This window comes from Dermacentor albipictus, chromosome 1 (assembly GCF_038994185.2).
Source record: "Dermacentor albipictus isolate Rhodes 1998 colony chromosome 1, USDA_Dalb.pri_finalv2, whole genome shotgun sequence".
NCBI classification, from domain to species: Eukaryota; Metazoa; Arthropoda; class Arachnida; order Ixodida; family Ixodidae; genus Dermacentor; species Dermacentor albipictus.
The window spans coordinates 187226180-187251907 of record NC_091821.1 but is presented as its reverse complement, the minus strand read 5'-3'; the positions used below and the strand labels follow the sequence as shown (position 1 = coordinate 187251907).

The following is a 25728-nucleotide window of genomic DNA, read 5'->3' as shown; positions in this document are numbered from 1 at the left end:
GCTCTATGATGCATTGAATAGGGAAAGGAGAACAGTGCGTGCGTCTTCCCCCAGAGAACGCAGCGCAGAGTATGTGATGCCATCCGGCCAATCCGCTGATGACCTTCGAGATGAAGCCAGTGCAGAGTCTAGGTCTTGCATCATGGACATGACGTCAAGAAGGTCATATGTGGATGGTGGGGTTTGTCGGTCGATTATTGAATGTGGACCATAAGCTACAGCCACAATCATTCTGCAGTAGTCCTCTGCAACCCCCCCCCCCCTCCTCGCTTGTACATTGCACTAGCAGAGCTCGGAATGGGTACTTTTCTTGAAGGAGAAATCGTGAACTGCGCATCACCTGCCATATTTTACAAAGTGGCTTGCGAGGATCAAAGGAAGTACAAAATCCTCTCCAGCGCTTAGTGCCCAGTTTGTCAACTTGCCGACGGACATGTCATTGAGCTCGGCGACAGATAGCACGGTCTGAGGTAGCTTTCGTTCTTTGGTATTTCCTCTCGGCGCGGCGACGCACAGCTCGTAGTTTTTCATATTCGATGTCGATCGAGCTTCTATAGTTACCGATACGCGTATGAATTTTGTCGTGTCATAAAGAGCTGTCGTAATAATACGTTCTAGATGAGGCGGCGAAGATTGGTTTGAGCAAGCGTTGTCCACGAATGTCTGATAATCTCGCTAGTTAGAACAACGGATGAGAGGTGGAGGAGCTTGAAGGAACCATTGCAGTTGTACATATGTAGGTATGTGGTCGCTACCATTCGTTTCCAGATCTGTGCATCAGGTTGTTGAGGATAGAAGGCTTCTCGACACAAATGTAAGGTCCAAGGAGCTGCTACATTTCGGGCCTCAGAGAAATGTAGGGGAACCGTCATTAATGGTTGTCAAACCCTCGTTATGTATGAAGTTTGTAAATTCTTTACCCCGTCTATTCATTTAACACTGCGCCATAATAGGTGGTGGGCGTTAAAGTCTTCGATAATTATACGTAGTCCAGGGCACATTTGGACGACAGAACTGAGGTGTAGGCGATCAAATCTCTATTTCGGCGGTGTGTAGCCTCCGATGATCGAAAACAAGCGCTGCTTATGTCTTACCGTCACACAGATGTATTCATTAGAAGCTTCATGTCCTCATTAGAAGCCATCATGTCCCGAAGTATGCACAGCATAACTTTCTCAGCCTGGTAGTCTCTGGCACAATATCGGCGAGTCCAATAAGGGTTATATTGAACAGCGTAGGGCTGGGTACGCCTCCTTGAGGAACGCCACGGCTGATTTGACAACAACTGGTCTCGCCATCTGTCGTCGTCATAAATATGGTTCGGCCTGTAAGGTAGCTCACTAACCAGTGAAGCATCCTACGTCCAATTCCTAGCTCCTTAAGTGCGTCAAGAATGGCGTCATGCAACACATTGTCATATGTACCTTTGACGCCCAAAAAGAGTGCCCCTGACAAGCGTCAACGCTTCTTATACTGTTCGCGTATTTTCCTTTTCCTTTCCGCATAGAGGCAGCTGCTTCTGTGCGCCGACGGCGACGCCGCTCACGGCAAAAGCACAAGCGTGCCAGCAGTACAACCAGATCACATGAACTGGAGGCTCCACAAGCGCCCCGCATCTTGTCCGCGCAACCGTCGACAGAATCGGAAAACGTATGGAAAGCCCAAGCGATCACTGCCGGTATATAGAGGCCGGCGAGAACGCCCACAGTGACTGGCCCAGTGCAATATGCTGCTGAGGTGGCCTGGCCTTTCCTTCCGTCGGTACGTTCTCGCAAGGATCGTATACGTACGGACGAAGGTTCTACGGTGCGTCCTGCTGACAAGGTTGACGGAGCCGAAGTGCAGAGCATGCTTCGACAACTGATGAATACGATGTGTGATATATACTTTCTAGTCTACGCACGCAATCAGCGTTGGCTGCGTTACAAATTATTAAAGCCAGCTGCGTTCTCGCGCCCCTCGCAACAGCTCACTTGCGCAAGCTGTGGGAGGGAGCCAATCACATTCGAGAATTTCAATTCGAGTTGGTCTCGATTGCGCTCTAAGGTGGTCGTGTGATACCGGCATACCTTTTATGTCGTAATTTCGTTACCTGTGGATTTGAGAGGAGGACATTACAATCCATTCACAACGTCAAACCGTTTTTTTTTTCTATCCTCGTTTCCACTTTCTTGCGCCTGCACACGGACCTGGAGAGAACGCCGCGCCTGCTAAGCGCCGTTGCGAAGGTGCTAATCTTTTGAAACACGAGTGGCGCTCGCCGAGGTCTTTGACGCCTTCAAAGATAAAAATTTGTTTCTTCAGCACTGGCAATTCGATCCGGCAGGTTAGCGGCCGTGCTATCGGTGCTGGCAGTGACACCTTATGAAAAGAGGCACTGCTTCGCCGTGAGGGCCACAGAGCGCGCGTGGTCGCAATGAGACGCCCCACTGCTATGCTGCAACTATTGCTTCTGCTGGCCGCCGGTGCGGCGTGGGCAGCCGACGGCCAGCAGGCGTACACCTGCAACGCCACGCAGCTCTTGTCCTCGGAGCTCCTCGCAGAGATACGCAGCTACGCGCCGGTAGTGCAGAACATCATCGACTACGTGCTCCGAGGTCCCGAGCGCAACCGCACCTATGAAGAACTGGCCAAGTTTGTGGACCGATTCGGCGCCCGCATCACGGGATCGCGGAACCTGGAGAACGCCATCGACTACATGGTGGAGCTCTTGGGCCGCCAGGAGCTGGACCACGTGTACACGGAGCGGGTGGCCGTTCCGCACTGGGTGCGCGGCAACGAGTCGGCCTGGATAGTGCGGCCGCGCATGCAAAAGCTCAACATGCTGGGTTTGGGTGGCAGCGTGGGCACGTCGCCCGGCGGCATCATTGCACCGGTTCTGGTAGTCCGGTCATTCGAGGAGCTGCACTCCAACGCCTCAAAGGTAGGTGGACACGGCCATGCGTGGACGACTCCCGGAGATTTCGTTTCCTCGTCAGACACAGCGAGTGGCACAACGGCGATAGTATGACGATTGCCGTTTTCAGCCGTCATTCCTTTCAAAGAGCCACATTTTGATGAATTCGTGCCTGAGAGACGCTCACGTTTTGTAATCCCGCGCGGACGTGTTCACACGCGAACCGTCGGAGACGAAAAAGCCGTGTTTCTGCTCATCCCTCGAACCCTTTGATCTTTTAGCGGGGAATTCGAATGCCACGTAGCTGGACAGAACCAAGGCGATGTTGTTTTCCGCCGCTTGACGATACTGAAATTATTATTTTGTAATTTTTGGCACGTAAAACCCCATACTTTGTTTAATATACTTCATGCAGAAAGGGAGCCAATATAGAACAAAAGCATCTGCCTTTATCTAGCGAAGAAATGGTTACTTCAACTTCTGTGATACGTGTCTCTATCAACATTATCACATTCTTCTTGACTGAGCTGTGGCAGCAACGAAACAAAATTTTCCGTTACAGCTTCGCTATTAATAACTTTATGACACTGAAAAAATATTTTCATAATGATCCGTGAACGCTTTCATTATTCGAGCCTGGTCATTAACAAACGCTCCGGCATACTCATCTCGGGCACTTGCTTCGACAGAGCATGTCGACGCTCATCACCAAGCGAACGACTACAAGGCTATTGCTCCAAATACCGACGAATACGCGCTCTGACTGTTGCACCTCTGTATCTCTCAGTGTCCATTGTCTGTATTTGTGCCTTAATGTTGTAAATGTCTTCAATGTACTTGCCAAGATGCAGGCATTCAAGTTCGTGTAGCTGGTCTAGCAACTTGCATAGCTCTTTATATTTTCCTTTTTTTTCTTAAAAGACAGTATGAAAGTGTAGCAAGTATGTGACGCCCCCTCGGGCATAATCTTGGGTCGCCAGTGTCACGAGGATCCCATCCTCGTCGCCAGTATCACGAGGATCCCATCTTCGTCGCCAGCTTCGTCAGTGTCACGATCTACCCCGAAAACGCAGGCACTCGCTAACCCTCGTAGCGCAGCAACGAACTGCCCTAGGGTCTCTCCTTCCCGGCGGCTCCGGTTGTTGAAGCGGAAACGCTCCATTAGTGTGGACGGTGCTGAGTTAAAATGCGAGCGCAGTATGGCAAGCAGCTCACCCAGCGTCTTAACGTGCGGCGTGGCTGGCTTGAGAAGGTCGAGCAAGAGGCTGAAGACGCGGGTCCCGCAGCTGGCCAGGAAAATGTCCCGCTGTTTGGCCTCGGGTGTGTCGTTTGCCCGGAAGAACACGTGGACTTGCTCCTCGTAAATTTGCCAGGCGGACCCATCTCCCTCGAACGGCTCGAGCCTTCCATACAGCGGCATGGCGGCAGCAACGGGGGGGGGGGGGGGGGGGGGCGGTGTTTCGCCGCTCGCGGCGGCGTGGGACGCTCCGTGGGTACACGTCGCCAACTTCTTGACCGCGGCTTCCGCCGACGGTGAGCCAGTCGCAAGGGAAAGCTTGCCGGCGTCCTTGGCGGCAGCTTCCATTGCCAGCGCTGCCCTCATGGTCGGTGTCCAGCGAGCAGGCTCAGCCAATCAACCGGTAGATGCGGCAGATTATAACGAGCCTGCAGAGCCGCAACAGGCAGCTCAAGAGCGAGGTCTCCCGCAGCAAGCGCAAGCTGCGCGAGGCCCAATGAGAGACGCTGAAGCAGAAGCTGGCTGCTGACCAAGGGTGCCGTCCAGGGCTTTTGCCACAGTCGGGAGCTCCAGTTTTCGCCAGGAACTTCCGTCCTGGCCCACCCTGGTCTGCCGGACAGGTGGTGTCCCCTGCCAGCGCCTCATCGCTGCTCGTGCACATGTCCGAGGGGGCGTCACATACTTCACTTCACTTCACTTTATTTCCTTAAAGACCCCACAAGGGGGTGTTACATAAGGGGTGGGGTGTACAGAGATGCTACAAATGCCACAGGTTGTTAACGAGACAGGTGTATGGATACACTTTGAATAAAACGTGATGGACAGGTGATTGAAACAATGTCGTGGGGAAGGCCATTCCATTCTGTAGCTGCGCGGCAAAAAAATGATGCAGAAAAAGTAGTGGTGCCGGAACGGGGTCGGGTGACTTGAAGTGGATGGCCCGTGCGGGGGGATGTGCGAGCGGCAGGAGCGATGTAAGGTGGATGGCTGAAAGAACTGTGATAAAACTTGTGGTAAAGTGATAGTGTGGCGATCCTACGGCGAGACGAAAGAGTGAGCAGACCAGAGTCATTCTTAAGGGATGACACGCTGATATCATATGAATAAGAAGAATGAATGAAGCGAGCAGCACGATTTTGCACTGCTTCGATAGCGTTAATCAAATAAACTTGGTGAGGGCTCCAGATTGGTGATGCGTACTCAAGTTTGGGTCGAATTAGCGATTGGTAAGCCAAAAGTCTTACGTGGTAGGGTGAGTGACGCAGATGACGTTTTAGAAATCCTAATGATCGGTTAGCCGATGAAATGATATTCGTGACATGGGTGCGCCAGGAAAGATCAGGGGTTAGTGTTACACCAAGGTATTTATAGGATTCACTTGTTTCAACTGGTATGTTAGCTATTTTATAGGGAAATTGGAGCGGGTTTTTGCGGCGGTGGAAGGAGACTAATTTACATTTGTTAGGATTAAGGGTCATTAGCCAGCGGTTACACCAGTCGAACACTTTATTAAGATCATTCTGTAGGGCTGTTTGGTCAGATATGTTAGTTATTTTGCGGTAGATAACACAGTCGTCAGCGAACATGCGGATGTTACATGATAAATTATTAGGCAAGTCGTTGATATATATTAGAAATAAAAGTGGGCCGAGGACAGATCCCTGCGGCACGCCGGACGTTACAGGGAGCGAGTCAGACTTGACATTGTTAAGGGAAACAAACTGAGAGCGGTCAGTCAGAAATTGGGCGATCCAGTTTAGAACGTCCTGTGGCAGATTTAGTTCAGAGAGCTTCATTAGTAGACGCTTGTGTGGTACTTTATCAAAAGCCTTGGTGAAGTCAAGAAAAATAGCATCTGTTTGTAGGTTAGTGTCGAGGTTAGCATTTAGGTCGTGAAGAAAAAGGGCTAGTTGGGATTCGCATGAGAGGCCTTTTCGAAATCCGTGTTGAGAGGGATTAAAAAAGCTGTTAGAATCAAGGAAATGCATGACCTGAGAGTATATGATATGTTCCATGAGTTTGCAGCACACACTGGTTAGAGATATGGGGCGGTAATTTAACGGACAGTCTCTGTTGCCTGCTTTGTGAACTGGAATGACCTTCCCACACTTCCAGTCGTAAGGGAGAATTCCTGAGGAAAGTGACTGGGAAAACAGTAACAGTAAAAATTCGGCAGATATGTGCTTAGTGTTTTTCAAGAGCTTGGAATTTATTTCGTCCGTACCAGTAGAAGATGACAATTTCATTTTTTCAATTAAGGACAGGATACCAGCGAAACTAATGCTTATGGGTGGCATTTCTGGTAAACTAGCGGAAAACGGTTCTGTTTCAGTAGGGTTAGGTTCATTTGTAAAGACAGACGAAAAGGCTGTATTAAATATATTGGCACTTTCTGAACAACTTGCTTCTTGACCAGATTGATTAGTAAGGATAACGGGAGGGGTGTCATGTGGGTTTAGAATTTGCCAGAAACGTTTGGGTGAATCAGCAAGGATTTTTGATAGCTCAGTGTGAAAGAATGAGTATTTAGCGTTGCGCACTTCTGTTAAGTATGCTTTTTCTGCAATGTTGTATTTGTCCCATGCGCAAACACTGTTTCTAGTCTTGGCGATATGAAAAAGACGTTTCTTCTTGTTTTCAAGCGATTTTAATGACTTAGTAAACCAAGGTTTTTGGCGGGTAGGACGGAAAGTTACCTTAGGGATGAAGTCATCAGCTAATCGGTTCATTTTGTTCTTGAAGAGTGACCAGTTTTCGTTAATAGGTCGTTCCCAAAAACCATCTTGAAACGAGGGAAAAAAGGCATTAAGTTCACTAATGATGGCCCCATAGTTCCCCTTGTCATATAGTCGAATTGTTTTCCTGCAAGCGTGGCGTATTTCGGGGACAAAGGCAAAATTAGCATGAATTACTTTGTGGTCACTTATTTCTTTTAGAAATGTTATAGAAGACAGGCTCCCTGGATCTGTTGTTAAGATTATGTCAAGAATATTGGCGGTATCGGAAGTGACTCGTGTAGGTTGTGATACTAGCTGAGTAAGATTAAAGTTTAGGCAAACGTCAAGAAATTCGTTAGCTTCTTTCGCATTGGGTGCTGACGAGGTTAGGGTCATCCAATCGATATTCGGAAAGTTAAAGTCTCCAAAGAGAACGACGCGAGCATTAGGGTATTTAGTCGAAAGTTTGGTTAAAATATTATTAAGTTCGCGTGAAAAATCTGGAGTGTGTCTAGGAGGCCTGTAGCAAACTCCCAAGAGCACCGACTGTGGTGCGGAACGACAGATTAACCATAATATTTCAAGGTCTGAGGATATTTTGATAACAGAACACGAAAGCTGTTTGTTTGCAGCAATGAGGACGCCACCGCCGCGTGTGCCGAGACGATCCTTTCTAAAAAGATTAAAGTTGGGCAAGTCGGATAAAACTTCGCCATCGGTGACGTCAGAGGTCAACCACGTTTCAGTTAGAATAAGTAAGTTGCTACTGGATGAAGATACAAGGCTTGACACGTGGTGGCGTTTAGAAAGAAAGCTGCGAATGTTTGTGAAAATAATCGAAATAGAGAGATTAGCTTTGTGACCAGAAACGGAACCATTTAATGATTTGGGGCGGGGAGGGGGTTGCTATGATTTTTCTTCGATAGTTTCGGTTGCATTGTCGAATACGTAGCGTTTGGAGCCCATAAATAATGTTTTATATCGTAAAAGAAAAGGACCAGATTTTTCTTTAGCAAAAGCAAGAAGGTGCTTCCGTGCGTTCCGAACGAGAGGCGAGAAATCTTCCCCAATGCTAAAATGTGTATTTTTGAGTTTAGAGCCATTAGCGAGAACAGTTTCCTTGGTTTTAAATGAGGTAAATTTTACTATTATGGGGCGGCACCGGTCTTGCAAGTGGCGACCAAGACGGTGGGCACGCTCGATTTCCTTAGATTCGATGGCTACATTGAAATGGTCCCTGCAAAACGCCGTGATTAGCTCCTCAGACTGAGCGTTGGTCTCGGATGGCGTATCGTCCGCTATGCCGTAAAACAACAAGTTGTTTCGTCGGGAGCGGTTTTCCATGTCGTCAAGCCGAGTCTCCAATATCGAGACCTGTCGAGTAGTCTGAGAGGTGGTGGTTGCAACGGTGTCTAATTCCGTTCGGAGCGTTTGAAGCTGGTGGTAGTGAGATTCTAAGCTGTCGATTCTTTTGCCTAGTTCGCAAATGGTTTTATCGGTGCTTGAGAGCTGGCTCTTTAGGCTCTGCACGTCTCCAATGAGCTGGGCTTGACCAGAAGACAAGCCTTTTAGTTCATTTAGTATTTCATTTAGGGTGGGGGGTCCTGGGTTAGTTTCAATATCTCCGGATAACAAAAGTAGCAAAGAACAAACGCTGTTAATACAATCAGACATGATACAAACACAGCACTGAGGGCTCGGTAGCTGAATAAGGCATCTATTGCTAGATTTTTTAGCGAAAAGGCGACACTGGTTACTGACCTGCATGGTGAACAGAAGTGGGTTAAGCCGTGTCGTGGCACAGCTACCGAGCCCACAGAGCGCGCCCGGCTGGCGGGGATGATTTATACGCAGTGTGCCTGATGATGTCGATGACGGTGTGACCATGAATTCCTCTTCGAGCGTCCAGTTTCCAGGTTCCAGCGCCGCAGAAACTACAGTGGCCAACGCTGGAAGTAGGCGCCAGTTGTCCACGGTGACGAAGCAAGCCGGGAAAGGGTAGTTCACGTGGATGGCTGATACCGGGCCCAGAAGAACGGGGAACAGCACGCAGGAGATAGCGCAAACGAAATCCTGCATGGTGAACAGAAGTGGGTTAAGCCGTGTCGTGGCACAGCTACCGAGCCCACCATACATACTTGCTACACCCGTGTGTAGCAAGTATGTATGGCGGCACAGACGACGGTACAAAGCCTGTGTGCCACATGCCGAAAATCGGCGGGTCCTCGGCCACGACGTAGACCCTGGCCGAGGTAGAACTTGAGCTTGCTGCCACACGTCCCCGCCGCATACCCTTGCGACGGCTACCCTGGCCGCGGGCTTCTGTTGTACCTGGGCTTGAATCAGGCTGCTGCTTGCTGTTCGTCCTCCCCCTTCGGTATACACGTGCCAGGTGCCCAGTTTTCCCGCACGTAAAGCATTGTGCTTGAGAGAACTGGCACTGTGAAGGGGAGTGGGCACCACCACAGTGACCGCAGGTACTGCCCTTTGTCATGACATGACATTTGAGCGTTCATTGCTGAGACTGTGGCTGCAATTCCATGTTTGAAAGTACTTCTATTTTGTATAGGGCTCATAGCAGGAAGAACACGTGGACTTGCTCCTCATAAGTTTGCCAGGCGGTTACATCCTCGAATCCATCCTCAAGTTCCATCCTCGAACCCCACAGTAGGCAGCCCTGCTGCAAGCTCAGCTCAGCGGCCTTGTGGCTATAGGCCTGCTGCACCAATTCCTCTCCACGGGACACCGCTTTGACCACCTGAGACCGGACTGAGTCCCGGTTGGTCGCTTGAGATACCGCAGATCTGGAGAGCACCTCCGGGTACGCGTGTTCCAGCATGAACACTTCAGCAGGTTCTGGAACAGCATCAGGCACCTCTGGCAGGGGCAGGCGGCTCAGCATCAGCAGGTCCCAGGTCCTTTCCCGGACGGTAAACCAGCTGGTAGCTGTAAGCTGCCAGCCTCAAGGCCCAGCGCATGAATCCAGTTTCGGCCCAGCAGCGGCGGCGACGACCCCTTCGTTAAGTAAAGGAGAAGGGTTGCCTCCCTGTCGCCAAAGCGAACGCTGACCTGTGCCTGACCCTGGACCTGGGAGAGTTGCCAGGAGTATAGCTGCGCAGCATCACGCCCGAAGCCTTGACGGACACGCCGGGGAAGGTACGCTTGAAGAGCTTCCCGGCCATTACAGACACGCTGGCCCCTGTGTCCAGCTCCATGGAAATGGGGTGCCCGCAGATTTCGACGGTCAGCCCTTTGTTTATTTAACAAACAAACTCGGGGTAAGGGGGTGTAGCAAGTATGTGACGCCCCCTCGGGCATAATCTTGGTTCGCCCGCCAAGCTCGGTGGCCTGCTAAAGCTCGGTAGGCAACATTGGTCACCGCATCACAATAAACACCGACGAGCACGGCTGCTCGCCGGTCAGTCATCGTTCAGCACCACCACGCTGCGGAGCCTCCGTCTAACGGAGGGTGCCACAAGCCCTCCCTTGTCCACGGCCCGGGGTGGATCGTGACAGAAAGCTTCTTCAATGGCTATCATTTTAACTTCTTGCTTGAATATCTCCCACTGCGCAAAGATAGATAAAGAACTGCGACTTGATACTTCAATAGGAATTTCCAGGACGCGCTTTTCAAAAGGCTTATGTGAAAGTAATATAATATTAATTTTCCGTAAATTCCAGCCCATCCGCGAACTTTGAAATTGCCGGTTGGCAAAACAAACCGACACCAAACAATGATCACTGAAGAACACAGGGTAAGCACTTTAGCCCGGTGCGCAAATTTTTGAATAGATAAAGATAATTAAGCCGCCACCACAAGAGGGACGGTCTAAGCGAAATGTACGGTAATGCTTTAGGTGAAATGCCTCTTATGCTGATAACCAGATTTCTTGCAATGCAATGATATCAGGTGAGTGTTGGCTACAGAAGTAATATAAGTCAATAGCAGCGGAATAAATGGAACGGCAATTCCACTCTTTTAGCATACCTATATTGAGCTAAGATCGCCAGCAGAAACTGCCTTGTCGAGGATGCTATCCTTAGAAAAATCTTTGTTATAAATGTTATCCTTCTGACCCTTTTTAGTCTTCATGTTATGTGTCATTGTAGATCCCTGCGCTACGGGATATGCGCGGCGTTTAAGAGCACGGGAGTGAATCTCCATGTGTGTTTTTTTTTTGCGGGCCACAATATTAGCTCAAATCTGATTAATGTTCTGCATGATACACAGGAGAGGTCTCCTTAGGCCGAATATTAGAAGGGCCTGGATTCGATGTTTCTGCTCGATTCGCATTTGAAGGCATCGGAAGTTTATGGGCCATGATTGGGCGGGCTGAAGGAGTTGAGTCATTTGGGTGGTAACCATTTCTTCCAATGACTCCGATAGGCTCGCAAATAGATTTTACATTGCCTTCTGCATTGCCCGCTCTACTGCCGAAGCTATGACATCAGGAAGTGATGAGCCAACTGCATGAGATAGTCGATTTGCCGCACCGTCATACTCGCGAGATCGCTCTGCAATGATAGAACGGGCTTCCCGTCTTGAGCGTCTCTTTTGTTCAATTATTTCTAAAATTTTTAATTTCCACGCTCTCGCAGAGCACTTAGTGTGGTCAGCTGAGTGAGAATCACTGCAGAGGCGACACTATTCTCCCTGTGATGAACAACATTTAAACTCGTGATTTTCTCCTCAATTACAACACCGAGGAACCGATCGGCATCCCTTAATGTTATGCCCATAGCGCCAGCACCTAATACACTGAAGGAGGTGAGGGGATAGCGATTCAACCCGGTAAATGAGTGGCTACGCCTTGATCTCTGTCGGAGGAGTTGTTCCAGCGAAGGTAACGATGACTGATTCTGTGAGGATCTTCTTGTTCGCAGATAAGCGAGAGCAACGAAATACGGCCACGGCTCCGGCCACAAAAAAACATGTCTAAAATCTCGGAAGGGGAAATGCTCGAGTCGATCCCACGAACATAGTCCTTTAACACAAGCTAAGTGAGCAGGAATGAAGGAGCTTACTGGATGTGAGGCAAGCGCTGTATATTTGAGAAGGTCAACGATAGAGGCCTCATTTGGCGAACAGCAGACAATGTCATCGCGACCAAACTGCCCTATACTTCGGTGATCGGTTGGTGGGATGTAGCCTTCTGAAGTTCTTCCTGAATGAATTTAGGGTTCTTCATTCGGATTGACTCCCCATTGGACGGCACCAGGGCTACATGAACGTTGGTCAGTCCGCTGCTCAAGAGAAGTTCAACGGGATAATCATGAGGTGCAAGAGAAGCCGACCAGGCAGTGCTTGCCTGGCCGGGGGAAGAAACAGACAGTAGTCTGGTTTGCCCAGGTCAACCCCCACCCGATATCCAACCGCTCCCCCAGTGGGTACACCAAGACACCAGGAAGGGTCTCTCCAGTGAAACGGCTCGCAAAGTCGCACGGCGAGGATACGTCGAACAACCAGGCGCGGCTTGCACGAACATTTAATAACGAAATAACGAACTTCAGAACGCATTCTTGTGCGGACTAGGAGTTGTCTAGGGATAATTTAAGAACGCGTTCTTAGATTCGTTATTATTTTCGTTATTAAATGTTCGTGCAAGCCGCCTCAGGTAGGCCAGTGATCGAACAGCTTGCTTGCTTGATTGCTTGCTTGCTTGCTTGCTCCTCACTTATTGCGCTTACCCACTACGGGGAATTGGCCAAGAAGCCGGCGGTGAAAGGTTAAAAGGAAGGGGAAAGAGGAAAACCTAAACGGAAAAGTAAATCAGAGTGAAGTTTAACGTTCAGGTTAATAAGCAGCGCTTCCTTGCAACACGGCCATTCGGAGCGGCTTCTTCTTCCCCTACCGCACCATTGCTCCCGTCACGTTGCAGCCATCTGACTGAGTAAACGTTTGGCCTGTAGTGCGCGTGCCGTTGGACACGTGATGGCGCAGCCAATGGGTAGGAGGTGGCGCCACGTCATGAGGGTGTAAAATAGTGTATAAATAAACAGCATTAATGTCCAATTGAGTGCCGATGAGCCGTGCACCGAGTTATCAACTCCTCGCGGGCAAGCGAGCGCGTTGAGACGCTTGGCGCGTTTTCATTTGGCCTTACCGAGGCGCAGTTAAAACGAAGGCGAGAGCTTGCCCGGACAAGGATACGCATAGAAAAAACATTTCACCTAAACGACTATATATAATGCTTTCGCATTTCCACACGTAAGCAGTCTTAGATGTCTCTGCCATTTTTTTTCTTTTTTTTCTTTTTTTTTACAGCGAGTGGGCGTCTTACGGTCTAATTTTGCAATTGTGCTCGGTCTCTATTCGTAGTGAGCCAGCTTCTTTTGAAGAGGGTGTTTGGGCACTAGGGTAAAGAAATGACTTTCGAAGTGGCTGCGGCTTAGACTGCCATGCGCCACTCGAGGTCGCCGCGCTCATAAATGGTTGGGGCTGCTGCGCTTGCTTCAATCACCTGCGCTCCCTAGATGGAGACGGACAGGTTCCGGCGTGATCAAATGGGTTGGACATCCCTTTGCATTACGCCATTTCTGGACCGCAAGTGTCGAACGGAGGTGGCGGCATATATCGGAGTAAGCGCGAAATTTCTGCAACAAATTACACATAGGCCTTATAATTACTGGTGAGCGCTGGTTTGAATTTATTCCATTATACATGGTACGACTGAGTGAGCTCTCTCAAACTCGACCACTCCCGCTCGGACCGACAAACCTACTGCCGAGCTATGCCTGTCTGAACGCGGAGCGACAGGCTTAATTTAGCTCCGATTGCGTCATGCGTGGCGCGACAACGGGGCCATCTGTGCAAGCGACACATGCCTGATCGAGTAATGGCGTCTTTCCTCTACACAAAGATAGCGAAGTAAGGCACCTGGGTGTAGTACGGTTGCAAAGATATAAGCGATAATGCTATAACACGTTCTCGTCACATGTGGTTTCAGCAAATAACCTCCTCTGACATCAACAATAGAGTTGTATTACTTGCCTCGAGAACACCCCCTCTAAGAAGTGGTTGCAAGCAAAAAAAAAAAAAAAAAAGAGGTGTGCGCAAATGTGTGTTTTTTTCTTCAGTGTGGCTCCCATCAGTGTTGCCACATTAGCAAGAATCATACTAAAATACTTTTTTTCTTTTTGTTCCACGTCCACTTACCTCTCATCCATCCATTGCACGACGACGAGATTCCGTCCTGGCAGGACAACCCACTGTTTCGCGTACTTGTAAACATTTGCAAATCACGAGGGGAAAGATATTCCGAACAACCAAATCTTCGGTTATCTCAGCTCATGTACGGCGACAACTGTGGAGTGCCGTCGATGCGATTCACTCGTCTACCTCCCTTCTACCGTTTAATTCTTGCGCTTGCTCGAGCTCACTGTGCTGCCGCATGCATCGCCTTGTATTAGCATCCATTCGCGCCCGACGAGATCATCGTGATTCAGAACAACTTCAGTTTGGCCTAGTTGGTATTTACTGCAAATCATATTGACCGCAAAAAAGACGGGGGCAGAGGAAGAAAACACATAAACAGCACGGGCGGCCCGCACACCGGGTGGATGAACTACGAAGGCGGCGAGCCTCGCATCCCGTGCGCCTCCATCACCGCCCGTGCTGTTTATGTGTTTTCTTCCTCTGTCCCCGTCTTTTTTGCGGTCAATATGATTTGTCGTGATTCAGCTTTCCCTCGTTTCCCCTCAGCGATTTCTTCTGCACTCGAAACCTTTCTAGGAGGCGCCACCCTGACGATAGGAGTTCTCGCCCGTCGTCTTACACTCTCCGTGCACGTCACCTCACGCCACGGCTAACCAACCGCGCTGCATATCCAGCATACACTACATATTACAAGTGCCGAATAAATGCATCTCGGTGCGGCTCCGCTATAGCATGCGAAATGGCTATAAAAAGCTGTACCTCTGCCCGTGTAACCCCATATTACCTAATACATACTCGCATTGGCCGCTATGGTTTTCAAACCTATGTATGAATGTAATATTTTTTTTGGCTTTCAGTTGCAGACAGGTTTAGCGAAACCGTGTCAAATGCAACGTGCAGCTCTATACCTATATGGTCGCTCGATCCTACTGCTTCACTTCACTCCCTCACCAGCGCCAGTCTATCTCGTGGATACAATAGCGATATGGCTTGACCATGCATGCATGCCCACAAGCTAGCCTGCTGAGTGGGAGTTGCACTTGTGGAGGTGAGCCCTTATGCCTTGAAATGGTAACAATTCTTTTTTTTTTCAGCACTCGCAATGTTATCCCGCCGGTTAGCGGCCGGGCTTGCAGGTGCACCTGCAAGAAGAGCTTTCGGCGTACAATTTCTGTTCACGCCGCTGGCAAGTTGCCTTTAGCGCAGTCCTTTCGCCAGCACTGAGCGCACGAACTGATGCGCTCGCGCAGGCCCGCGGCAAGGTGGTGGTGTTCGACGAGGAGTTCGTCAGCTACGGGCGCACCGTGGAGTACCGCGAGAACGGCGCCGCCGAGGCCGAGCGCGTGGGCGCCGTGGCCGCGCTGGTGCGCTCGGTGACGCCCTTCTCGATCGGGAGCCCGCACACCGGGTGGATGAACTACGAACGCGGCGAGCCTCGCATCCCGTGCGCCTCCATCACCGTCGAGGACGCGCAGCTGCTCCGAAGGCTCCAGGACAGAGGTGCGTCCACGCCTCAAGGCGCACACAAAGGCGTCGGTCACTGCCCCATTCGGCCACTCCGCGCGTCAAACGTTGTCCCGTTTTGGGAAACAAAGTATGGGTAGTTTTCACGCAAACATCAAGGACGAAGCCTTCTCACCGTGCTATAGTACCCAAACAGGGCAGGTACCGTGACGTCAGTGCACCATACTATCACGCGCATATCGTTTTACGCTTTGACGGTGACGGCGTTTTCGCCTATGATGATCACTCTTGTGTTATCGATTTGTCTTTCGGCGCAAGTTTCACGTTTCTTGTTTACGCAACTTCTCGACGTCCTAGTGCACCAAGATGGCGGCCACGGTGACGTTAATGCAAGCTATCTAAAAGTGATTTGTCGGTAAACACGTAAAAAATCAAGAAAAATGAACGCGCCCTCCCATTCACGTACGCCCACTGTGGTTGGTTAATGTTAAAATACTTCCTGAAAGGCAGGAGGGTTGGCTTGGCAGCAATGACCAAGATGGCGACGACAATCGTTCTCCCTTGTAATAACTACCAGGTGTGGTTCTTTTTTTGCATTTTTTAATATTTGTAATAACAAAACATCAGAGGCCGTCTCATTTCTCGACGTGTGGTTAATCCCCTTCGTAGGGCGTGTCATGCGGGAAGGAATTAAAATAAATAAAAAAAATAGAAGGGCCGCATTGTCTGATAACACAGTTGGATCGGGGTTTGGCCAGGTTTTTCGAGCTATATACTGACGAGCGGCGAAACAGTAATCCTCGTCTCTTTAACAGCATGTACCAAGTAGGCCTCTGGATCCGTTGCAATTCCTTTTTTCTTTACCCTAGACATGCGGGCCCTTCGTATTAGAAACAAACAACGGCAACAGCAACAAACTCTGCTGCAGCTTGCTTCTCCGGTGGCGAGGTGAACATACAGCGGGGATAAATGAATACTGGTGAGCGCAGCTTCAAGACGGGGCAAGAGAAAACACCGACGCACTGCACTAGCGTCGGTGGTTCATACACCGGTGGTTCTTCTTCAGACATACAACGGTAGTTCTTCTTTTCTAAACACCCCGCGAAAATAGAGCAGCTGTAGACGTAAAATCCTTTATGACGTCATAAAAACAAAACCGCAGACCACTGTACACAAGATCTGTTCGAACAAAAAATAGTCAAGTGCCACTATATATAACGAAGTGAGCAGGGCTCGGAATATCCGTCGTTATGCATGTAATTCCGTTATAAAGGTCGCGTCTTTTTAAAAAGTAAACAAGTCAAAAGATAAGCATGCTGAAATTAATGAAGCCTCATTCAGACCATGCTGAGATGCTTAATCTTAAAAACCGGTAATTGTGTTGTGCACGCGTTGCTTCACATAGTAATTGACTAACCGTTGATGTGATGCTGTCGATGGTGACAGCCTGCTCAAATTGGGAATCCTGGCAGTCACACACAGAATAGCGGAAGGGAGTCGAATGCCACTAACGCCACCTGAGTCGCCATCACTCTATTAGTAAAGTGCCGCGCAGAAAACAAACGCTTCTAGGAGTAGTTACCCTATAGTTCGAATCCATCTTATGTCGACATAAATGCGATCGAAATACATGAGTTTGCTAAATGTAATCTGCTAAATGTGATGTAAGTAGCACATACTTGAGTAAGGCTGTTTCCTAATCAGTGGACTGACAGCTGTTGCATTCTCACAGGATCCTTGTGCTGAAAGCTGATCAGCTCTTAGTGTTTTTTGATAACAATGGTGCATCGAAAAAAATATATATATGCAGGGTATTTTTTTTTAGACAACACAGCTTTTTAATAAGAAAATATTATGAGCGTAGCGAACGTGGCGTACTTGCAGATAAGTTCCAGGGCGAGGTGGTTATACTTGCCTCTACTAACGTGAGTTTCACAATACTAATTAAAATATCCCTTAAACATTGCTATTCGACGATTGGTATCTCGAATTAAGCGAGATATTCAAGATTAAAAAAAATTGGGGTGCCATTAAAATATGTCTGCCTGCAAATTTACCACATAATTAAGCAGCTGCCTCTGTGGTTTTAATAAAATTGTTAAGAATATTTTTAATTAGTCTTTTGAAACTCACACTATTAGCGCCAAATTATGTCCGCCTCACCTTGAAGCTCCTCTGCAAAAACGCCACGTTCGCTGCGCTCATAGCCTTTTTATAAAAATCTGTACAGTCTAAAGAAATAAAGAAAACAAATTGTACGTAAGCAATAGATTCCTCGATGTTCCTAGTTGTCGGGGGCTGTATTGTTCTCGTGTAACTTCTCAAAATATTTTACTTTTTTTTTCAGGTATAGAGGTTCAAGTCCACATTGTAATGGATGCACAAAACCTGCCGCTGACCACATCACGGAATACTATAGCTGAACTAAAAGGCACAACCATGCCCGACGAGGTGAGCTCCTTGTTTGCAGAAACAAAACCAATCAGAAGACAACCTATAGATTTATTCATACTCTTCAATGGTAAATATCCAAGAGTGGCAAAGTCCTAACGAACGCACGGGTGAATGATAGATTAAGACTCTATATTCAACAAAGGCACTTTATTCTAAGGGACGAGGATTCGTACTCTCTTGAGATATATTACCCTGCTTGTGCGGTGTTTCGACACGTGAGAAATATATAGCTGTAGGTTTGACATGTTTTGAGGTTTTGAAGGTTTCAGAGTCTATTTTTAGATGAAAAGGTATCATTCTACCATACGCTATTTTCTAGATTTACCGTGCTCCAGACATTGCAACGTGCAGCTTTCCGTTGTTTCCGTGTCATAAAATGCACGGTATATCACCCACCCACGCACGCTCGACATCCCTTTCCAACTTAATTGCGCTAGTGTCAATGGTCCTACCTACCCAATTTTGACGACATTTGAAGCGACGTTCGGAGCGAACGTTTTGAAACAGACGCTTTCTACTGCACTTTCGCTGTAAAAAAATCGTTTGAAAGAAAAAAATGTGGCAGAAAAATATTTTCTTAACGAAAGAGCACAATACAAAGGCTTCTTTTTGCGTGTCTTTGTGCTTATTCTCGTGAATGTTCACAAGTGTCTGCGAAGGCTTTCATTTTTGAAAAGCGTGCTTCGTACCAGAAGTATGACGCATGAACCACGATATATTCGCAGTAGGTGGCCGTACCTATAATTTAGTAGGGTGCTCTTCGAGCTTGGAACTACGCTGGCTGCCCAAGGATCAGCAATATACGTGCAAAAGGGACCTGCTTTGACTGAAAATAAAATAAAATAAATACGGTATGCTGCCGGCATTCGATAATATTTTATTGAATGTGTAACTTCATGTGCGACCGCGAGTAAACGAAGCGTACATTGCAAGTAAGTCAGGCCCAATATGCTTGTGAAATATGGTTTTCAATGTTGTTGGCCCACAGGTGCTAACGAAGCACGTGTTTGGATCGAACATGCATATTCGCTATTGCATGAACGAACCGAAGCACCAAGCCAGGGATTCCAAATGAAGAACGAAATACGCGCGTGCGCAGAACATTTTCTTTTAGCTGAGATTTTGGCATGGCAGCTGGCCTGTAAATATACAAGCAATAACTTTTGCCCTTGATTGCGAACTTGTCAGTGCCTTCTGAAATGGACGCGCCTTTACAGTCGCCTTTTCCAACCTCACACAAGAGGACTTTGCACATGGATGAGTTGTCTGCGACCATGTCCATTTTACGTGACAGTTTTTGTATTATAGTTCTTAGCAAGCAAGCTGTTCCCGAGGCACAGGTGCCGGATTTAGAAAATCGCCAACACTAAGAGCGGTCTTTATAGTTGGTCGACGCCCATCCTTCCTTCCATCAGAGTGACCCAATCGGGCACGGGCGCCGAGCAATCACCGATGCCTGCTGCAGTCGAAGAACTTTGCGAGTCTTTAATGGCAGCCCTGCTCTGGAACGCACTGTATGGCTGAGCTCGCGTCGGAGTGTCAGACAGACAGACAGGCGCTCGTCGTCCCATGACCAAGAATGATCCCCTTTAATGTACCGTCGTGAAATATATACAGCCAGAATGGTCACATGACTTGTGTGAGAACTGGTCAAATAAATGAAAGCATAGCGCTTATCTCAGCGCGTGTCTGTGGCACAGGCACACACAGTGCGTATCTGGATGACGTCACAGGAGTGCTGCTTGTGTGTCTTGAGCATTCACTAGTTCAGGAACCGAATTCGCGCAACCTTTTGTTAAGAAGAGTTGTTTGCCATTGGCTGGCGTCCTTCACTAATAATATGTTAAGCATAAGCTACTCTTACGAAGAATTCTAGCGTAAGCATATTTTTGTTAATATGGGCCAACATTTGTATAATGTGCTTTATATCTCTTTCAGTTAAATGCCTGATTGGGAACAGCGCGTATGAGTGTGCACATTGACGTGGAAAGCTATGGGTACTGCAATGGCTGGTTGCGAGCGCATAAGTGCGTTACAAATAAACCACATTGTTCTCACGCAAACACCCCAAGCAGTGGCTCAGTGGCTATTGCGTTATGCTGTTGAGCGTGAGGGAGAAATGCAAAATCACTTTTGCGCTTAGATTTATGTGCAGGCTGAACGCCAGATGGTCTAAATTAAACCGTATACCCTTCCAATAAGGCGCGTCTCACAGCCCCTGCGTTGCTTTAGGACGCAGGGGCCGTGGACCCCATAAATCAATCAGTCTCGCGTAACCCCTCGGCTGTCTCGGGCAGTGGCGCTTGGACCTCATGGCCCATGAGGCTACACGTCACAGAACTCTGGCAGGCTGGCGTCTTGGCTTGCAGCCAAATCATTTTGAGTGAAAGGACGAATTGCCAGGGATGACAGTTCGTGAGATGCATGAGACGCATGACGAGCGCTTTACAGCAGCATTTGCTTTTTTTGTTTATTTGAGAAAAATATCGGCTTCTCCCACTTACGCAATCAAAGAGATGCCGCCTTGGGCACATACCGCCTGTCCCAGCTAACATTACCGAAGCTCTTCAAAGAAAAACAAACATTTATATAAATTCCGTCGTCACAACACCGTAGGTCTTATAATTCTACCTTGCACTGTGCTTTAAAATCTTTTCTCTTCTTCTTCTTTGGACAGCTTTGCTAGCGTTGGCAAGGAACATAGGCGCGTAGGACTGAGCTGGCGCTCCGGTGCGTGCACGTGTAGTTTACATCGTCGTCATCCGCCCCGTCCCGCTACCGTCACGGCAGTGGTTGCTGCCAGGCGAGCGATTTTCCTAACCGGTATCCCTTGAAGAATCGGATGCCAGCGATGTTGGCTGACTCTCCCTACGTCACCGCGCGGCGTCCCTCTTATGAGAGAGAGAAAAAAAACGGCGAGGGAACTCTTTCCCCTGACGGAAACTGATGCCGTTACGGGAACGGGACGTGGAGGATGACACCTGTGTGAATCAGGCCTTCTTACACAAAAAGGACGTGCGAATGCGTGCGCGGCGTCTGTTCTTTGGAAGACGGTTTCGGTCGCACACAGGTGGTGCTCGTGAGCGGCCACCTGGACTCGTGGGACGTGGGCCAGGGCGCCATGGACGACGGCGGCGGCGCCTTCGTCTCGTGGCGGGCGCTGTCGCTGCTGCGGAGGCTGGGCCTGCGGCCGCGGCGTACGCTGCGCGCCTTGCTCTGGACGGGCGAAGAGGAGGGCGTGTGGGGCGGCCGCGCCTACTACGAGCGCCACGGCGGCCGGCCCGAGGCACTGCGCCGGCTCAACCTGGTCATGGAGTCCGACCTGGGCACGTTCCGGCCGCTGGGGCTCAGACTGGCGGCCGCCGACCCGCGCGCGCGCTGCATGGCCGCCCAGGTGCTGCGCCTGTTCGGCTCCATCAACGCGACCCGACTGACGCTGGGGCCCGACGGGCCGGATATCCAGCCCTGGGTCGACGCCGGCGTGCCGGGCGTCTCGCTGGACACGGCCAACGAGGAATACTTCTACTTCCACCACACGGACGGCGACTCCATGACCGTCGAAGACCCTACCAACCTGGATTTGTGCACCGCCCTGTGGGCGGCTTCCGCCTTCGTCTTCGCTGACCTCAGCGAGCGCCTGCCGCGGCCGTAGCGGCGGGATGGCGGCAATAGGCGAAGGACTCGAGAACTCCTGCGAAAGACTCCCATTCACGCCAATAATGGGCGCGTTCACTGATTGATTGGTTCGTTGACTTAACGATCGGCATTAATAAAATTAAATAGTAATTGCTTCCAGCCTTGTCAGCTCTCGTCATCACAAAAATGAACTGTTTATTTAAAGAATTAAGAAAAGGTCTCCCGAGCTACTTATAATGCGTATGAATATGTTCTCTTGGAGTTCATTTGCCTCGAAGATGCCTTTCCTTTGCGCATTCTTAGATGGTATAGGACTATATCACAAGCGTGTATAGTGCTCAGCTGTTCAAACGCGATACTCAGAGCGCGTGACTGTCGTCCTTTCATGCACTGTATACCTGTGGACGAGGGGGAGCTGATGCATTGTGGCTGGTTAAAAAGGCACACGGTGTGCACCTTTTTTTACCCAGCGGCCGTGATGGCGGTTCGGGACGAAAGCCTTTGCGACGCTTGAGCGCCCACCGGTCACGCAAGAAGCGCCGGCCGCGCCACACGGTCTGATTATCGCGTTTGAAATACGGTTTGTTACGTGAACGCCCAAAATTTCATCAGAGCAACAAAGCTTACAGCTGTGCTAAAATTTGTCGACTATAAAACATTACAACAAATGACAAAGCACGAAAAAAAGAACACACTTCTTAGTATATAATGGTAGAAAACATAATAGAAAACGCTTGGACTGGAAAATACAGGTAAAAGCAAATATCGAAGTATAAGAAAATTTAAAAATAATTATAAGGGAGAGGCAAACAAGCAAAGAGAAATACAAATTCTAAGGAAGCAGATAAGCCAAGAAAAATAATTTTAATACGAGTGGTTGGTTTTGCAAATGCAGAAAAAGAAATAACGAAAAAAAAACAGAACAATACAAAAGACGACAGTAGGGGGCCAGTAGCAGTTTACCCTGAGTGAAATGGCGCAGCTCACCACGGGATATACGAGCCAAGGGTCGGATGCTTTGTGAGAGGATCAATATTGCGAAATGTTCTGAGGAATACAAATGTACACGTAGTTAGTGAAACGATATTGAAAAATCGAGAGTTTTAAAGCGAAGATTTCTTTGTCTACCACGCCACGGGGTTGGAAGCCGCCTGATGGTATAGGCTCGCACGCCTACCACCCCACAGGTTGTGTGCGTGCGTGCTTGCGTGTACTCGCGCTTCGACTCTATGTTTGCACTCACACAAAGCTTCGCTGTATATAGATTCCAACTCGTTGGATATGCTGCATGTTTTTGTTATCTTTTTTTATCTATTCAATGGCGGGATTTCTTATCTACCCTCTTAGACTCGATCCGTGGTCCCTCAATTTCTAGCGGTAGCGCTATTTTCCTTTTACGATAATGGCTACATCCCATAATGCTAGAACAACTGGGCGAGTTCGTGCGGTGATGTTATCCAGACAACGCGAGAGACTGAAGACGAAGAAACAAAAGCGCTGTTGTTGTTGCTCTTGTCCAGTGAACATGGGTCTTGGCCAAGACGTAGGCGGATTATTCCAATGTATATTCATAAATAAATTTTCAGGGCTGATGTAGAGGAAGTGCTGTTGAAAGGCGAAGTTGCATGTTAAAATTAGCGCAACATAACAGTAAGAGTCAATATTCATGAATAGAAAAGTGTATAATGTTACATTGTTTAGTCGTCTTTGTCTTTGGCTATGTTTCAATTATGTTATACTGTAAATTTCAATTTTCACGAGTTCCAGTTATTCGTTCTGATTGAAATTATATTCTTCAAGATTAGTGCTAGTTTTGTAACCACCCGATTCATGCCCGATCCCCCGGAGTTGCTTGCACTAGCATACTGAGAAACAACAACAACATCTACATCTCCGGTGTGCGGTATGACTCGGTTTTGGCAAAATGCGGTAAAGATATAGTTTTGGCTGGTGACTTCAATTCTCATCATGTATCATGGGGATCCAGGACATACCAGTGCGGAAAGCGTCTATGGGACTGGGCAATAACAAATAACTTTTCGTGTCGAAATTCGGGATCAGTTACATTTCTTCGCGGACAGTTTCGATCTGTGCTGGATCTTACATTTTCGGGTCCAAGTCTTTCCACATCCGCATGGGAAACGGTGAATGTCGGGACAACCAGCGATCATTTTCCAGTTGTGTTTGAAGTGGTAGGTCCGCAGTCCACCGTGGAGGCTCGAATCCACTCTTTTGTGGATTACCGTACATTTAATATATGCTTGCAGACCACTTTCAAATCAATTAAAAATTCTCCATTGAAAGCTTAGGATATTTGCTCAATCATAGATACTTCGTGCAAAATATCAGAGTTCCAGTCAAAGGCACGCAACGACACTGCTTCTACGAATTGGTGGAATGACGATTGCTCGCGGGACTACAAGACTACGTCAAGCTGCGTGGAAACAACTCATGCATAACCAGTCTCCGAAAAACTGGAGCAACTATAAATTTATTGCTGGAACATTTAAAAGAACGGTATTCAAGGCAAAATACGATTACAATGACCGACATATCGAATTCCTTTCAAGATCAAATAATAAGCGTGCATTATTTCGGTTTTTAAAATAAAAAAAAAGTGATTCCGCGTCCCAAGCAAAAGAAAATTAGATTCATTACTTTATTTCGCAAAGCACTCAAAGCCGCAGATGGGAGACCTCTCATCATTATGGGAGACTTCAACGTGGCTCACGAGGAATGGGGATATACATGCAGGGACTCCAAAGGTAAACGAATATGGGAAGATATACAAACGCTAGGGCTTACGCTACATACTAACCCATGCGTCCCTACGCGCACAGGCAACAGTATAACCAGGGACACAGCACCCGACCTCACGATAAGCCATATGGCGGGAACAGTAACGTGGAAAAGCACAGGACAAAATCTAGGCAGCGACCACTTTATTATTTCGCTCACGCTAGGAAAAGGCGTCAAAACTCGCCTCATCAAACAACCGAAATTAACGGAGTGGGATAAATTCAGAGAGATAAGAGAGGAGGCCTCACTACCGGGCGATATCTACAATATCGACGAGTGGACACACCTCTTTAAAACGCACATAGGGGAAGCGACTACAACTATAGAAGATGAGGACGCACTCCCAGCATTAGACAGCAAACTGCTGAACATGTGGAACAGAAAGAGTAACCCGGGGAAAAGACTCAAGGCACAAAGATGGAACAGGAATATTCCGCGCGAACTAGCCAGACTCAACAAAGAAATATAAACATATGCGATTAAGCTCAACGAGCAGAATGGGTACAGCAAGTGCGATGAGATGGAAACCAATATGAGTCTCTCCAAAACATGGAGCCTTCTCAGACATCTAATCGACCCTAGTAAATCAAAAATGCAAGCTAGTACAAACCAGGTGAGAGCGAGGCATGGCTTTGTTGGCACAGATGACGAGCTCATTAGCGAGCTCCAAGAAACATATCTTGGAAAAGCAGAGAGCGAGGTGTTTAAGGACTACGAGGGACCTCCCAATCCAGATCTCGATGCTCCCATCACCACGACAGAGGTTAGAGCAGAGATTAATAACCCCAGAAAGAGATCGCCCCCCGGTCCGGACGAGATAACAAACGCAGCTCTCAGGAATCTAGACGATGAGTCCATCATTGCGTTAACCAAATTAATGAGCCAGGTGTGGGAAAAAGGAGAACTCCCAAAAACATGGAAACAGGCGGACGTAGTCTTTATTCCCAAGCCAGGCAAAGTACCCGGCTTGAACAACATGCGACCAATCTCCCTCACCTCGTGTGTAGGGAAATTGATGGAGCATGTTGTTCAAACGAGACTGACCCGGTACATGGAGGAGAATGATCTCTGACCGCATGAAATGGTTGGATTCAGGCTAGGGCTCAGTCTCGTTTGAACAACATGCTCAGACTTAAGCATGATATCCTAGACCGATACGACTCAACTGACACCAGGGCGATCCTAGGCCTCAACCTCACCAAGGCATTTGACAACGTTAGCCATAAGGCTATCTTGGTAGGCCTCGAAGAGGTAGGTGTGGGACACAGGGTATATGCATACGTCAAAGACTTTCTGTCACAGAGGAAGGCGAATATAAAATTTCTGGATGTAAAATCCCCTCCCATCACACTTGGGAGCAAGGGGACCC

General features: G+C 48.4%; 1 protein-coding gene across 1 annotated transcript; it reads left to right on the top strand.

The window, feature by feature from the left end:
- Positions 1-2371: 2371 nt before the first annotated feature.
- Positions 2372-21728, top strand: LOC139054095 (carboxypeptidase Q-like). The gene is made up of 4 exons (XM_070530624.1): positions 2372-2923; positions 15257-15506; positions 17818-17921; positions 20995-21728. Exons 1-4 carry the CDS (start codon positions 2417-2419, stop codon positions 21574-21576), a joined length of 1443 nt encoding a protein of 480 aa, XP_070386725.1. The 5' UTR covers positions 2372-2416; the 3' UTR covers positions 21577-21728.
- The last annotated feature ends 4000 nt before the right edge of the window (positions 21729-25728 follow it).

What these genes read in the sequence shown, in the direction of transcription:
- LOC139054095 (XM_070530624.1), top strand. Translation starts at nt 2,417, where the DNA reads ATGAGACGCCCCACTGCTATGCTGCAACTATTGCTTCTGCTGGCCGCC. An exon ending in TGCACTCCAACGCCTCAAAG is followed by an intron (nt 2,924 to 15,256) that starts GTAGGTGGACAC and finishes GCGCTCGCGCAG; the next exon opens with GCCCGCGGCAAGGTGGTGGT. An exon ending in CCGAAGGCTCCAGGACAGAG is followed by an intron (nt 15,507 to 17,817) that starts GTGCGTCCACGC and finishes TTTTTTTTTCAG; the next exon opens with GTATAGAGGTTCAAGTCCAC.